The 15,822-nt window shown below is 45.8% G+C and overlaps 1 protein-coding gene across 3 annotated transcripts in view; it reads left to right on the top strand.

The window, feature by feature from the left end:
• The first annotated feature begins 284 nt into the window (after positions 1–284).
• The window catches only part of LOC8053920 (myosin heavy chain, muscle), a 66,099-nt gene continuing 50,561 nt past the window's right edge, over positions 285–15,822 (top strand). For 2 of the 3 annotated variants that reach the window (XM_029978172.3, XM_040501722.2), the window contains exons 1-5: positions 334–431; positions 4,057–4,325; positions 9,313–9,453; positions 12,656–12,812; positions 13,800–13,827. In XM_029978172.3, coding sequence (XP_029834032.1) covers positions 4,140–4,325; positions 9,313–9,453; positions 12,656–12,812; positions 13,800–13,827 — 512 coding nt within the window. In that variant the 5' untranslated portion in view covers positions 334–431; positions 4,057–4,139. Of the gene's footprint in view, positions 432–4,056; positions 4,326–9,312; positions 9,454–12,655; positions 12,813–13,799; positions 13,828–15,822 lie in introns of all 3 variants that reach the window. The other variant, XM_029978171.4, reaches the window with a different exon arrangement.

Genomic DNA, 15,822 nt, shown 5'->3' with positions numbered 1-15,822 from the left:
CCTTCCCCCCAACCGGACAATCCCCAAAAACACGCGTCCGACGACTCCGACAACCGAAAGCGCCTATTTTAGCCCCCCCTCACCCCGTGCTGACTGAACCGCGGCACGAAAGCCTTGCCTCTGCCGCTCTCAGCAGCGGCGGCCTCTCAAGAAGAACCAAGATGTGTTTCTCTCCCCACGGGCAGATTCCCGAACCTCGTGCCGCCGACGGCGGCGGCGGCGGCGGCGTCGACGGGACAGCCTGGGCCAAAAATGGAGCCTCAGCCCCGGGCGCAGGCCCTGGCTTTGTATGGGGAAGGGGAAGGTCTCCGGCTGGGCGAGCGAGCCAATGGCGAGCCCCTCTCTGGTTTCGGGGGAAGGGTGTCCCGGGCACCCCGTTTATAAGCCGTTGCACGCACCCAGAGCCGCTCTACAGCACACAGCTTTCGAACGTAAGTGGACGTCGCTTCTACGTCCCTCGTCGCCGTCGCCAAACCAGCGCCGACGACGGTTTGCTCGAAGGGTCACCTTGATTGTGCCGCGTTGGATGTGTGTGAGCCGCGTCTGCCACCCCCTGCACCCCCTTCGAACACCCCTGCCTCTCCGGGACTGTGCCTGCGGGGGGGACCACGCAGTTACCCCCGCCTCTGGATACGCTGTAGCCTAGCGGCAACCCCCTTCTTCTTCTCTCTTTCTCTCTCTTTATCGCTCTCTGTGCGTCCGCGGGGACATCCTTTGAGGTCCCCGCCTACTTCTTCGCCGATACTACCCGGTAACTGCTCAGGATTGCGGTGAAATCCAGGTAAGCGCAGTCTTTGATGACCGGCCACCACCAGGCATGGATTACCATCAACGCTTTATGGGAATAGTCGAGCCTCCAGTGCAGTAGTTGGTGGACCTACTCCTAAACAGCTAGTTAAATGAACCACGTACGGTTCGGAGCACAATCGACTACGAGACCTGTACCTAGTGAGCCCCATATTATCCGCAGTAGTTCTGCAACCCACGGAGAGCAAGGTTACCAACGAATTGAAGCACTAGACGAGTGTTGTATGGGAGGCTGAGATTGCAATGCTTAGTGATTCAATCAAACAAGGTGAATAGTTACGCGTGCACAAACTATGCTACAGTAATTGTTGCAGTCACCGGTTAGCTTCAATTCTTACCATAGTCAACTAAGACCTGAGACCTATTACATGTCTTCGTCAGTACTCAATGATATCACCAACGGTTTAGAGCATAAGGAAAATACAATGTGTGCAACCGCCTTAGTACAAGTGGACAGAGCTATCGTGCACCATTTGTAGGACAGTTCAAATGGCAAGCCTATGGCCAACACGAGGCTGCATCTAGGATGGCAAGCTAAACATACGAGGGAGGTTGAACCTCAGACACTGGAAATCATTGTAATGCTAAGTGCACACAGCATGCATCATCATGAGTTGAGGCAAGGAAATAGGATGATTGTTTTAGCAGTTTTCGCATGAATTCAAGCTCAAATCAATAAATGCATCTGTGTGGTATCTTAACAGGTATAGGCATGTACCTTTCTGAAACACCAAAAGCACCTACAAGCTTAGAACGAGTGCTTCCGTCGGCCATCTTGTCGAACGTAGCAGTGCAAAAAAATGGCGCCCAAGCACACTCAAAAAAGAAAAGAAGAGGCTATTCATTGTAGTATATACGTCTCGTGCTCACGAATTATGGTCATGAATAGAACGGTGATCAGTATTTTGGGCTCAATCGGCATCGTTAATTAAGCTTTCGTTAACTTAAATAAAAAAAACACGAATAATGACCTTGACTTGACCTTCACTGTGAGTAACAAAACTGCTTAGGAATCCAATGCAGAAACCTGAACTGATGATGGATTTAACCAATATATATCTCTTCAACCGAAAATGTTAGTAAGATTATTGTTAGTAATTTTAAAATTCGTAGATTGCGACCTCCAGAATGCCTGCTTGGACCCAGCAGGACAAAACACCCGCCTTATTGTTTTCAGCTTTAATTGTCATTAAAGCTACAAAATATAGGTATTGCAATTGCAGAATAACTGATATGTGCTCTAGTTAACAGATCTTCTTACACATACCAGTTACAGAACCTGTTAGCAAGGTAGTACTTAGTTCTAACTGTGCGCTCCATACAAAATGGAGGTCCTCGAGCACCCGTGGCTTTCAGATATGCGTAGATTAGGACACTAATAATTTATGTATCCACATTATTGTAGGGAACTCGTGCCATCTATGCTGAAGGATTATTAATAGACTGCGGGTATTATATTCTCGTCGATGTTAGTAACCCTTCCATTCACAGCGTACATCAACAAAGTGCACTTCGTTTTATTAGCACGTGTATGTGCAAAAGAAAGGTAAAAGAGCTCGAATTTTCACTTTTACCTTACAAACCAAGTATGTATAGGATTCCGCGTTCCCCGCATATCCAGCACAACTTGGATATACAAAGACGTTTTATCCCCCCCTCCCCCCCCCCAACCGCCATGAAACAATATCGCATTTATAGTGACGTCATACTAATTCGGGGCATCGATTTTCACAACCGCTACGCTATCATTACCTTGGACATCCCGATTCAATCATTGATGTTCGTTGGTACGACGCCAGTCCCGTAATGGGAGAAGGGAAGTGAATGGGATCTGCGTTATCTGGGATGTGCTGGCAGAGCCCAAAGAGAGAGAGAGAGAGAAAAGAGAGGAGTATATTTTCGAAGTATTGCCCTTAGATTTCGCTTCGGTACTACAAAGACCTTCGTAACAGAGGCAGTGGTCAATGGCTTGCGCTCGCTCGAGTACATTTTGAGATTCTCGTTATGGGACCGAGTACAATTAAGTGGACTTAGTAAGAAATGTGGAACTTGTACTTGAGTTACGAATAGCTTGATGTGTATCCGCACAGTGCCCCACTGTTCGGCGGGTGAAGATGTTCGTTACCTGACACTGCAAGTGTCCCATTAGCCTGCAAACTGAAGAGCGAATAATTTTTTGTGAGCTTGGCGAAATGCCCTTAGAAGCCAACGTCCTTCAAATTCTCAGTATTTCTACAACCTTTTTTTCTTTTCTTTCGCCTAACGGGCGTCCCCCTTATTTACGTAACAGATAAAAAATAAGGCATAACAAATCTTACGGCACGCAAATTCCAAAGGGGTCATTCTTGATTCCAGATTCGGTGTTGAGTTTCTGCTACGCGCTTGCACGTTTCCTAAGTTTTTCAGTCCGATTGTTTCATCAGCGAGTAACTTCCTAGCTGAATTTTTGGGAAGGTTAATGCTCCTTATCACACATATCATGACTGGAGATTCTGGTTTCCAGCAATATTAATACAATAGAAATATGTATCAAAAATACGCGTTCACAGGCGAACGAATGTGCGTGGAGTCGGCATGTCTGTGACCTTACCTGAGAGCGCAGCGCACAGGCTCATTGGATTATTACACCTAAAAGTCAAAGGTTGCGCACAAATTAATTAAAAGTGGGGCAGAAATTCAGAGCACAAAAATATACTTGTGGCTTGATGACCTGCGCCCTTCCAGTCACATTGTTATCTGGAGGCAGAGATTTCATGCTTGTGCTCTGAATCAGATTAACCCTGTAGCAGTACTAGTTTCAACCGGCTGTTTGTGTTTAGTTATTTTTTTTTTTACCGTTCGATTAAACGCATCATTCGGTTCTTTTCGGTCAATACCGAAACCGGGAACTCTAGTCGCGATTAGGGATCGTACTATTCACGAACTACGTATCGGTGCAACGTCATCTAGATAACAATTCCGTAGTACTGGGTTTTCACGTCACCAATCTGAAACCAGCGCGATGCACACTGCGCTGGTCAGACATGAGTTGCGACAGCTTTCTGCTAAGACTCGTGTTCAATGAGGGAGAACACGAATCCCAGCCGAACGGTCACAAAGCCCGTGTGTTCAAGCCATGACCAGGTGCTGGCTTCCGATAGATCGCGTAGAAAACCCAGCACTACGGCCTTCTTATCTCAAAGCCCGTCAGTGCCCAGATGACCGGTAGGAAGGCGACAGAGTGACGGCGCCCCACTTTTTCTCCGGCAGGCAGGGAAGCTTCTGGGCTGTTCAACCGGTGACCTCTCACCAGCCGACCTCGCGCCACTCCGAAGCAGCCCCGAACCAGCAAGATGGCCGAAGACCCCGATCCCACCGACTACCTGTACGTCTCTCTGGAGACCAAGAGGAAGGACCAGACCAAGCCGTACGATGGCAAGAAGATGGTTTGGGTGCCCGACGAGAAAGAGGGCTTCATCCTGGGCAACATCAGCTCCACCAAGGGAGACATGGTCACCGTTGACTGCCCAGGCGGCGAGGTAGGCTCTGCTCCATTAACCCCCACCTCTACTTCTTCCGACTACTATGCCGTAGGCGTTTCCAAGCAGATACGCTTCAAAAGGTAATCTGGCCACCGTGGATAGATAATGCTTTGGTTGGGGCGCCAGCCTGGCAACCATAGGCTTGCCCACAGTCAAGGCTTTGCAGTCAGACGATCACCACACACAAACAGCGAGATGGCGCCGCCCAGAGGCCTCTGGACGCTGCCCTCTCGCTCTTGGTCGTCTGATAGTCAAGTCTGGATGGTTCGATGGATGGGTGGACGATAGGATATAAACCCTTTGTATCGTGCGGTAGCTTGCTCCACCTAGTCTAGAAATGGAGATGCCTTGCAAAGGGGCGCCCATAATCAACCCGAATCTCGCCCGAACAAAGTGGTTTCTACCCAAGGTGGTCAGATTAACTTTTAAAAGGCGGCTGCTTGCACACGGGTATTCCCTGAGGTTGAGACTAGGGTCACTGACAGAACTCTAAGAAACGCAGGGCATAGCTATTGCTGACTAGCCCGTTATGGCGGGCCAGTTAATGACGTTACATGGACATTGTAAAACTTAGTAAAAAAAAAAACTACGCAGTAAGTTAGTACAGGAGCGTCCATTGCTACCTAAAAGTTCAGCATACCACGTCGTTTTCAAAATACTATGAACGTGTATGAGAACAGGCTCAGCTGTGATTGTTCCAAAACCTTCAAAAACATCATAGATTTGCAAGGTTGTCTATACAGATCAAGATTTGGTAAAAAAAGTGGAAAATAAAAACACTGGGTAATTTTTTTTTTTAAAGTGGGTTTCAACGGCAACTATAATTAAATATTACTCATGATTGGAGGTAACTAACAATGTGTTGCATTTTTTTGCGCTGTCAGCGACTCTGGAATTCAGGCCATGCCACTGAGATATTGTCGTGCATATGATTTTATTGTTCCCTTGACTACAAAATGTACTGTAAGGGCTTTCAATTAAAAAAAAAAGTAGTAAATGAACATACCTCAATTCCTTAGAGCGGCGTACTTTGTGACTATCAAAAGTATCGCTCGATCCCGCTAACCTCGAAATGTTGCCAACATCAGCGAAGCTGGAGTGTATATGTTGCGTTTTATGCACTGTTCCAAGACATGTAAAATACACGTCTTGTACCGTAACTGCATCAGTGCATTTTTTTTAATGAAAAGCAGTACGAGTGCCCTTATACTGTGTGTTCCAGTGGAAGTAAAACAAAAGTGCGCATTAAGAATAGTCAGGTTTCTGCGCATAAACAGTACTAAACTGCAGGAAAATATCCGCAATTGCGCATGATGTCGGTGGGATAGTGCAATGCACTATCCCACCGACATTGGTGGGATAGTTAGTGCATTTCCGTGTGCCGCGAAGTGTGCATGATGTAACGGTGATCTTTCTTTCCAGGCATCTAAGTTTCTTAGGATCAGCGTACGAAAACAAAATCCGATTCAGACTGTGAATCAAACTAAAGATGAATTTCCGTTTCGTGGCTTTGCGTTGGTGGCGCAGTAGAGGGTTATTGAATCCATGGAGTTTCGTCGCATAATTTGGCGTCATGGTTTAGCATAAGCGGTGGCTTTCAATTGGGAATGATGAGGAATGTGACATTCACTTAATTATTCTCCGAGAGTTGAGTATAGCCTTCAGCGAAACATTAATTCAGAACAAATGAAACATCAGGCCACTATTTTTGTTCGGGTACACTCGGCATTTAAGCATCTTCATAATTTTAAGCGGACTCATAGAAAAGGGGCTTATCCCAGTCGTTTTTACCTAGCGCTAGAAATAAACGTCATATTAAAACATAAGGTACTTCTTCGCGGAAGTGCACGTAGAAGAAAGCAGGATATAGATTTTTTTTTTTGTGTGTGTTCATGTAACTGTACAGACCAAACTTAAAATTGTGTATTTTTAACTCTTTGCTGTTGAAGGAGCAAGTCCAAAAATGCTTGAAAACTGTCCATTAAATAATTGAGCGCATTTTTTTTATAATTATTTGTAAATAATACAATTGTCACACATTGAAACGGTCGCTACAAGCAATTCTTCCAAAAGCTTACTTTATCTAGGAGTGACAGTGGTCGAAATGTATTCCTAACAAACGTACGTGTGCACCCAATGAGACGTCTGGGAAGAGATCACTCCTGCTTCCGTTAGAGACCACGCCGACTTCCGGTGTCAGCCGAGCACCATATATTTCAAATAAAAAAAAGTGAAACCATTTAAAAATGTCTGTATACCTACTTCCCGGCAAAGCTCACGTCGCACCCATCAGGCCGAGTATGGAATAACCAAGGCTCAGATAATGAATTGATAAACATTTCTTTTAGCTTGGACATTTAACGGTGAGACTACTTGAACTCGGTACTCAACAGAGCACGTAGGAACCGATCAGTGCAACTCGAGAAGAAAACTTCGCAAATGCGATATTCCTCGCACCCAGGAATGCCGGTGGCGTCTGGACGCTGAGCACATCACACTAAGAGTAACACTGAGACACTAAGCGTAACACCCGGGCACTAAGCGCATGATAGTAAGCTTGGCTATGAAACTCTAGGCGGATGCTCAGTGACCAAACGCATGTGTCATTCCTGGGTCCCAACGTTATCTGGCGATTGTCTTTGTCAAGCAACTCCCCCGTGCTTTGCACTGATTGGACTTGGTGTGCTCGACAGACAAGTGAACCCAGAAACCCAATTTTAGAGTGCTGCTGTCAGTTCTTGCTCAACATCTTTTCTGGACTTGGTCAACCTCTGGCTCGTGAAAACCGATCACAAAAATCGGCTGCTCAAAAAAAGAAAAAAAAAAGAAGAAAACTACTTAGTGCTGCATGTGTATGCGGTTCTAAGTCAACCGAGGAGAATTGAGATAAAGCGGGTGCAAACATTGGTTACGCCTTGGATTTCAAAATTGTACTTTACTCACGACGGCAACAAAAACAATGTGGCTTCTTTGCCAAACAAAAAAACATTTCGAAATGTTTTTTTTTTCTTTTGGAGATGGTGCGTTAGTAAAAAAAAAAATTGTCAGAGCCTAATAAGGTTTTGTAACATTCTTTTTTAGTGAGTCTCGGGAGCCATAGTGATGTCTTCATGCCTAGCAGAGTGTATTGCGTCCCACTTGGTAGCACCGTTTTTGTTTTTGTTTTTCTAAAATAAGAATGTGTTTAAAGGCCAGAATTTTATAAAAATAACTTCCCCAAAACGTGCAAAGCAAACATGTAACCTGTATTATTCCTAATTTATCCGGGAAAATCTGAAATAAGGTATTGATAACCAATTCCCACCAATACCATTTCCCCTTTTATTGGTCATGGAAGCAAAGCGTAAAAGAGGTTACACCTCCTAACCTAGAAACTTCAAATTTGTCATACAAACCGAGCACATTCTTATTCACTTTTTTTTTCTTCTGCGAATCCGGGGCTCGTATAAGTTGAGAGTCGAGTCCGAACTGTCCGAACTCGAGGAATGCGAACCCTCGAAGCGCCCTGTTCTAAAGTTAAACCTAGGGGGGAGGGGGGTACCGCTTTAAATGGTCCTGAGGGAACCCAACACCGAGGGCCGGACCGGGTGTCTCGGCGCGGCTTGCGCTGACGTCATCCAGAGCGGGGCACTCCGCTATTTCGGGGTTCCCGCCCCTCGCCGCCGGGCGTATTTCGGGCGAGCCGCTCGGCCGCTTCCCCTTTTGTGCGAGCGGCACCGCGCGGGCCTTATCGGAGCGAAAAAGAGCCCCGGGTTCCGCCCGGCCCCGGGTGCTTCAGACGCACGCCCGTCAGACCTGGCCCGTGGGAAGTGGCCTGGAGAATGCAGTCTGCCAACACTGGAGAATAAACTGTCGTTCCCATTGGGGATCCACTTGAATCAGCCACAGGCGTTTTTAATTTAGGACACAATTCGTTTTTATTTCGTGTATCTGTAAAAAAAACATCGCAATCACAAGTTCCTGGAAAAGCTTTATCATTTTTTTTAACTTTATATGTGGTAGGGCGTTGAAGTCTTCCTAAACACCGATTGTTCAATAATCAGAGGATTTCTTGTGTTTTTTCTTGTGTTTTTTTTTCTTAAAAAAGTGTTTTTATTCTTTTTATAAACGAGAGTAATTTCATTATTTCTGGGTCGTTTATCAACTTTAGTGATTCGGAACTTTGAGAGCTAAACGCTCACGCTGCATACCCTGTAAAATGGCGAAAGAAACCCATTAAAAATATGAAATCTAAAGAAAAAAAATGCAAGCAAGCTGGCGAACGTTTGTCCGTAATGATAACCCCAAAACTAGGAACAAATATTAAAAAGAAAAAACACAGACATTTACGGAAATTGTTTTTTGCGCAGCGTGGTTCGAAAATACTGGACGCCTTTAGGCAACTTCTAAAGAAATTTAATGTTCTTTTAAGCGTAATAGCTCTAAAAGTATTTCATTTAGGTTTCGGGAGACTCATCTTTGATGCACTGAAGCATATAGGGCTACAACTGTATTTTCCGCGTTTCGCAGTGCTTATATATATATATATATATATATATATATATATATATATATATATATATATATATATATATATAAATACACCAATTGACACGTGCTATTTTTGCACGTAGCCCTCACAATTTTCTCGCAAACTTCGACAAAAGAAAAACAAGCAATACTCAGTGCAGAATTGCGTCCGTCACATAAGCCAATCGTATGAAATCTCGGCTGAAACTCGCCAACATCGCAATCTATCACGACTCGCTAGACATCCCGAGGAAGCCCGCCCTCATCTTGCTCCTTCGAGAAAGTCCGTTTGAACTCAAAGCCACAGTCCCAACGCATCGACACAGACGAAACGGAAACTCTTATAAAATCCCTATGCATACCTGTTCCTTTCTAACACCGAGACAAGAGCCATGGTCAAGGGTTCGAACCTCGAGGTTACCAGTGTGCCTAGGGCGTAGCGGCGCGTCATGTTCCCTGTCCCCGTTCCCCACAGCGTGTGTTGAAGAAGGACCAGCTGCAGCAAGTGAACCCGCCCAAGTTCGAGAAGTGCGAAGACATGTCGTCGCTTACCTACCTCAACGACGCCTCCGTCCTGCACAACCTCAAGGAGCGATACTACTGCCACCTCATCTACGTAAGTGCGGCGGCAGAAACCCGAGCCGGACCGACGCAAACGCCGCCAACGCCGTCGCCGCCAACGCCGCCAACGCCTTCCGTCTTTTCTTTGCAGCAAACGTCGCCGCCCAACTAACAAAAGCTGGCATCGGGATGCTCGGGGCCTAGGTGCCTTCCATGCACAAGGCTGAGCGCGTCCATGTTTTATGAAGCTTAGCAAACCGCTCTGACGCGTTGTAAGGTATACTTAGGCAATGATCACCACGTAAAATTACGTAAGAATCGTCCAGTAACAAGCTTTGTGCGATGGAAACTGCCTCCTCAGTAATTTGTACCGAAGACTGTGGACTCGGCAATGACATGAACGCATCAAGGTACATCTGGGTTGTTTGGTTATTGTTGACGAACGTACGACGTTCGACAGGACTGCAAAAAGCTTCTCCCAGTCCTTCGACACTTTTACTGACAGAAAGTGTCGAAGGCCTCTAAGCTATAGACCAACATTAGTCCACGTCTTCGTCAAGACTTCGTAACTATAGCTCGAGGACCGTACGTTGAGGACGCCACAGCCTTGTACAGGGAGAGCCCTTTCCAGTCTCCCCTCGCAGAAGCCTTGACGCTTGTCAAGGCTCAGAACGCTTGCTGATGGCGCGTGCTTTTGTTCTCTTCCCCTCTCTCTCCCCTATTCCCCGCCCGCTTTCTATCTGACCCGTCGCCACACTCCACCCGCCGCCGCACCACAAAACCACAACCCGTCACTCTGAAACCACACGCACCCACCCCACAAACAGCGCACCGTCAAGAAGGAGCTTCTGCAGCAGGTGAACCCGCCGAAATATGAAAAGTGCGAAGACATGTCCAACATGACCTACCTCAATGACGCTTCCGTGCTGTACGTCCTCAAAGAACGCTATTACGCTGATCTCATCTACGTGAGTATGAACACGAGACACCCGTGCCCCCAATCCCGTCGAAACGATGAGCCCAGATATCCCGCCCCGGATGCGTCCCCAGACATGGACTGCCAGTCTTGAGACCGCGCAGGCCATGGCCATGCCACATGGCCATCCTTCCTTCCAATCACACGTGCCCGAGCCACTTTCCATGGATGAACACCCTACCTGATGACTGTCAACCCTCATCCCTGCTGTTAGCACGGACATGAATGCGATCCCAGACCGAGTGCCAGTCCTAGGACCACAAGATGTCAGACAAGGACACGTCCTTGTCTGACATCATTTTTTCCACGAGTACCCAACTTCGTTCCTCTTGCCTATGACACGGTTGTCGCTATGGGTGGTTACCATGCGCGGGTTCGAGGAAGGTCTAATGAGGTTGAAGCAGCTATAAAAAAATTCATATTTTGTTAAAACAATTGCGGCTGACGACTCCTTGGCATTTGCATCGATCTTGAAAATATTTAAGGCTTCTGGTAAGACGTCAAAACACCGTTGCCATGGGGCACTTTTCCAGGAATGGCTTCTAGCTTTTTTCCTGTATCTAGAGCTTTAGAGAAGCGAGGACGTAGCTTAACCGATATGAACAATAAATGTTTAAAACATGTTAGGGGAAAACAGTGACTTATCCAAACATTATGTAGTTTTTTTTTTTTCTACGGGTAAGTCTTTGCAAAAATTATACTGCGCAATATGTGTTCATTTGCAGCTGACCACTAAAAAAAGCCTGTTCATACTTCAGCAAATTTCTGTATCAACTAAGAAAGATTTAACCTTGTTGAAACGTATTTCCAGCAGGAAGTCTGTATACCAGGAGTAAAAAATAAATAAGCCGCTTTACCTTACACTGAAGAACCACTACTCAGTACCCGCGCATGAGACGGCTATCTAGAGCTTTTCTCGGGTTTCTAGAGTATCCCTTAATTGTCAGTAGAGAATGAACCCCCGAATCCAACACCCTGAGTTATTTCCAAGCTCGGAGTGCATATGTCCCAACATGTACGCAAGACCCACCCCTCTTCATAAAAAAAAAAAACCTAGGGTCCAGATCTCACCAACTTGACAATCACCAACATTCTGTCACGCACCAGCACGACAAGTCGTCCCCCACTCCATGAAATCATGACACCATGCAACATGTGAATCCGCATGCGCATGCAAGCTCCTCCTCCCCACGTGCCAAAAAAAGCGCCATTCTGGCTTTTGCAGTATGCCTTTCTTTGTGTGCCTGTTTTTTTTTTATAAAGGAAGTGCTCAAAGGATGCCACTTTGTTATGTTTGTGTGAAAAGCTCTGAGTGATCGCTGCCTCTTTTCTATGGAAACGTTATCATTTCAATTTCCTTTGTAAATAAGAAATTTCACAGCTAGTGTAGCGGCAGTGTCAACCATGCACGTCAGAGTAGAGGATTCAATGATGGCATAAGTATATCCTACTATAAACATAGTTGAGCATTCTTGAAAACCAAATTCCCTTCTTTGACTAAAGCACTAACCAAGATTTAATGTCCATTAAGAATACAAAATTAATTAATTTTCGAATAATATTTTTTTAATCTTTGATCGACCTCAAGATTACACCTCGTTCGTTTGTTTTAGTAAAAACCAAACATTAGTTATTTATATTGTATCGAGACGCTGCATATATTCCTAATGGCACAAGTGTGCATAATGATGTCTCTTTAACCTAACACTTTGGTATCCTTCCTACACCATTCGGATGGCGTTAAAAGGCCGTCAAACCCGTTCATTTCGGAAACGAAAAAAATTTCGGATATTTTGAAATTTGTTTAACTGAGTGTTCGAGAATCGAGACATCATTTGCAGTTTGAAGCGTCACTCTAGTCAGTCAGATCTTCCATCCTTACGCAAGGAGTCCTGCTAATTGGCGACCTGATGGCGGATGGACCATAAGCTACCAGATGAATGCAAGCGACGGGAAAGCAGAGAATGCGTGCACTCTCCCAAGCGGTATCTTTTCTTATACTTAAAGCTTTAAAAAAAGAGACAAAAAAGTAACACTGTGGCGAGTGCGTTCGATCATCCTCCTTCTGAGTGTGGACGCAAAAGCGTCTGAAACGAATAAACTGCCAATGCGTCGCTGCGGTTCCTACACTTCCTTTTATCGAAAGTAAAAATGAATCCCGCTTTCAACCAACACTAGGTCGCTGATTTGCCAGGCCTTCTAGCACTGAGGGGGACCATGATGAAACGCTTTTGAGGCGAGCGTAGGGACAAAGGACTGACGCGTTTGCTACAACCTGCAGACCTACTCCGGCCTGTTCTGCGTGGCCATCAACCCCTACAAGAGGTTCCCCATCTACACTAAGCGCGTTGTGGAGATCTACAAGGGCCGCAGGCGCACGGAGGTGCCTCCCCACGTCTTCGCCGTTTCGGACGGAGCCTACATGGACATGTTGGCCAGTGAGTATCCCCGCTGGAGAATACTGTCGAGACCGGCTATAACGAACTCGGTTATATCGAAATAGCGGATATATCGAAGCGATTTCCGATTCCCGTTGACTTCGTTATAACCGCGGTCTCGACGGTATCATCAAGATGTATACTATGCAAACAGACGATCGCTTGCCTGATAAATCGATTAGGCAGTCTTCGAATGCAACACGCCGGTGCAACACCACTGGGACATGAAGCGGTAGGGCTGAAGTTTTGACGGCACCAACTCGGGCGCAGCGCGGGTCACATATTGGACAAGAGTGCTCTGGCAACGTTCGGCTGAGAATAGTGTTCTCGCTGAATGAACTCGAGTTCTAGCCAGCGCGCTGACGTAGCACTTGTGTTCAAGTTCTGCCCCGAGTTGGCCCTCAGTACGTGACGTAGACAACATAGCACGGCGGCCTTGTGATCTAGGAGAAATTGGCGCGACTGACAGTTCATATGGTTTTCTACTTTTCTCTCTCTCCCCCCCCCCCGCTTTTTTCTTTTTTGTTTTGTAATTCATTGCGCTTCCTGTGCTTTTTTTTTTAACTTACGACTCGTTATCGCCCTTTTTATCGCTCACTTAATTTTTTTGCACGCAGATGAAAACATCTCATCCAGATGATGTAACAGGTCACTCCAAAGTGAAGAACCTAAGGACACTGACCATGAAAAAGACGAAGATGGTCGTGACCTAAACAAACCGAGGAAAAAACAAAACAGACCCTTATATCCTTCCATTCCTCAAAACCCCCTTGTCATTATTAATATTAGGAAGAACGCCTGGTAAAACCAGAACTTCATATTAACGTTCACTGCCATCGGCGAATGACAGTTTAATTGTTTACCGGCAAATATAGGACAACACGAATCGGAACAGGCTGTTAACACGTTTGCGGTGCCGCAGCTCTACCGAGCCAATCAAGATCGCTGGCACCAAAACTCAGCATTTGTCTTTTTCTCTCTTTTCAGACCGCGAGAACCAGTCCATGCTTATCACGTGAGTTGGGCCATTTTGTTCTAGCCTTTTAAATATTGCTTACAATGTGACTATATAACATTTTTGCTACTCAGGGTCATATTACTAGTATTGCATAAAATAGCCTAGCATTTCAAGTAACATTTAAGCTATAGAGGTAAACTTTAATAGTATAAAAGTAACTTCTGATGACGAAAGTTCGGTATAATATATTGCTCACGTGATCACATTTTTACAATATATGAGGCAATAAGCACTTTGTTATTTTTATTGCAATTCAAAAAGTTCTAATTTTTTTCTTGTTTTTGTTTTAAATTTTGTAACGGGGAGAATTGGTTTAATATTTCAATCGATACATTCATGTGGGACCCTTAAAAGAACACATTAGTTTCTATGAAAGAAATATTTGCGCATATGACCGAACAAAAAAAGTGTTAACAAACCGTTTTGCTGAAATACTATCAAATAAGTGTTATGAAGCACTCGCACCTCAGAATTCGCAGGGGTAATCCTTTTTACTGTGCCGTCGGTTCAAGGGACCTAAGAAAATGACTACTTGGCACGTTGCAATTTTTCCAGATAAGTCACTCAAACGGTAAATGATGTTAATTTAATCTTCTAGCGCGCACACTTATCTGGGTGCAAAGCCACGCGCAAAGATTGTTATATACCACAGAACATAGTCTAAATTTGCTAGGAAAAAAAAAAACGCGCTGAGAGCGGCAGAGGGGAATTTATTTTGGCAAGAACTAGCAGTGTTATGAATCCCAGAGGGACTTGTTTCCACCGCAATGGCGTGTGTCAAAATAAATACCCGGCTGCTCCCGAAGATAGATTTGAGTCTCGCGAGCAATGAGCATAGCTGCCATCCGGCCATGTAAAAAATATCGTGTCTTATATATCTTCTCGAGACCGTAGGGGCTGAAAGTTTTTTCGAATTAATTTAAATTGACGGCACAATAAACTATTATTCTGGTCTTCCCTAAAGGTCCTGGTTGCAACGATTCCGTTCTAGAATTATATGTGAGCGTGTTTCTTTCCCGGAGTTGGTCCCCATGAACTGACGTTTGAACCCTTAGCCCACCCGAGCTTGACCCCATCTGAGCGTTCCACCTCCAGTAACCTGTGGTCCCTTTGTTGTAATCACCTCTCTGCCTCTCCTTCCTTCCCTCCAGTGGCGAGTCGGGAGCGGGAAAAACCGAGAACACCAAAAAAGTTATACAGTACTTCGCTCTTATCGCCCCGTCCGGCTTTAAGCAGCATTTTTCCAGCGGAGTAAGTCTTCCCCGCCTCCTGAGTGACGCAGCGAAGCGAGCCTAATACATCGATCAAACGCGTTAAAGCTTCAGCGGGCGATTTTTACGGAGCCGTTTCGCAGACGATCGGTCCGGTTCCGACCGTTAAGACGCCACTACTGCGCATGCGCGGGTTTCAAAAAAGTCTACTGATGCTCAGGCCCCAGGGCTCGCCAGCGGGGTCTCAACGGTCGTAATCCGAACGATCGACCGGACAACGGTTTCCTAAACCTCGCCGATAAAACATTAAACCGTCTTCGAAATCGTAGCGGTACGATCCCGATCGGTAAGATGCCGTAGCAGCGTATTACGCATCAACCGCCATTGAAAACGCAAGTCTGGGTATACGTCTGGTCCTAGCGTCGATGCGAACGCGCGGTGGAAAGATCGTATCGAACCTAGCCGTACCGATCGGTAACAGTCGGCAGGGCTATCGTCGGCAGATTATACCCACTGCGCGTGCGCAGATGACAAAGAGGCTAATGCACGGAACGTAGCAACGGTGTTTTATCGATTCCGGCGTACCGGTCGTTCGAAAACGGTGCCCTGAAGCTTTTAACGCGCCATTATTGTCGTTTTGCGAAAAGGCGGATTAACATGCATGGTGTGCACGCAACCAAGAGGCTCAACATTGCATTAGGGATCTAAAAAACAAAACTCTAAAAGAGTTTTTCTTTTTTTAATGTTTGTGTGCCAATACTCGGCGAAACACAACCCGCGT

The sequence above is a fragment of the Ixodes scapularis genome, unplaced genomic scaffold, assembly GCF_016920785.2.
Source record: "Ixodes scapularis isolate PalLabHiFi unplaced genomic scaffold, ASM1692078v2 PGA_scaffold6__148_contigs__length_123643588, whole genome shotgun sequence".
In the NCBI taxonomy this organism is placed as follows: Eukaryota; Metazoa; Arthropoda; class Arachnida; order Ixodida; family Ixodidae; genus Ixodes; species Ixodes scapularis.
This window is presented reverse-complemented; position numbering and strand designations above follow the sequence as displayed.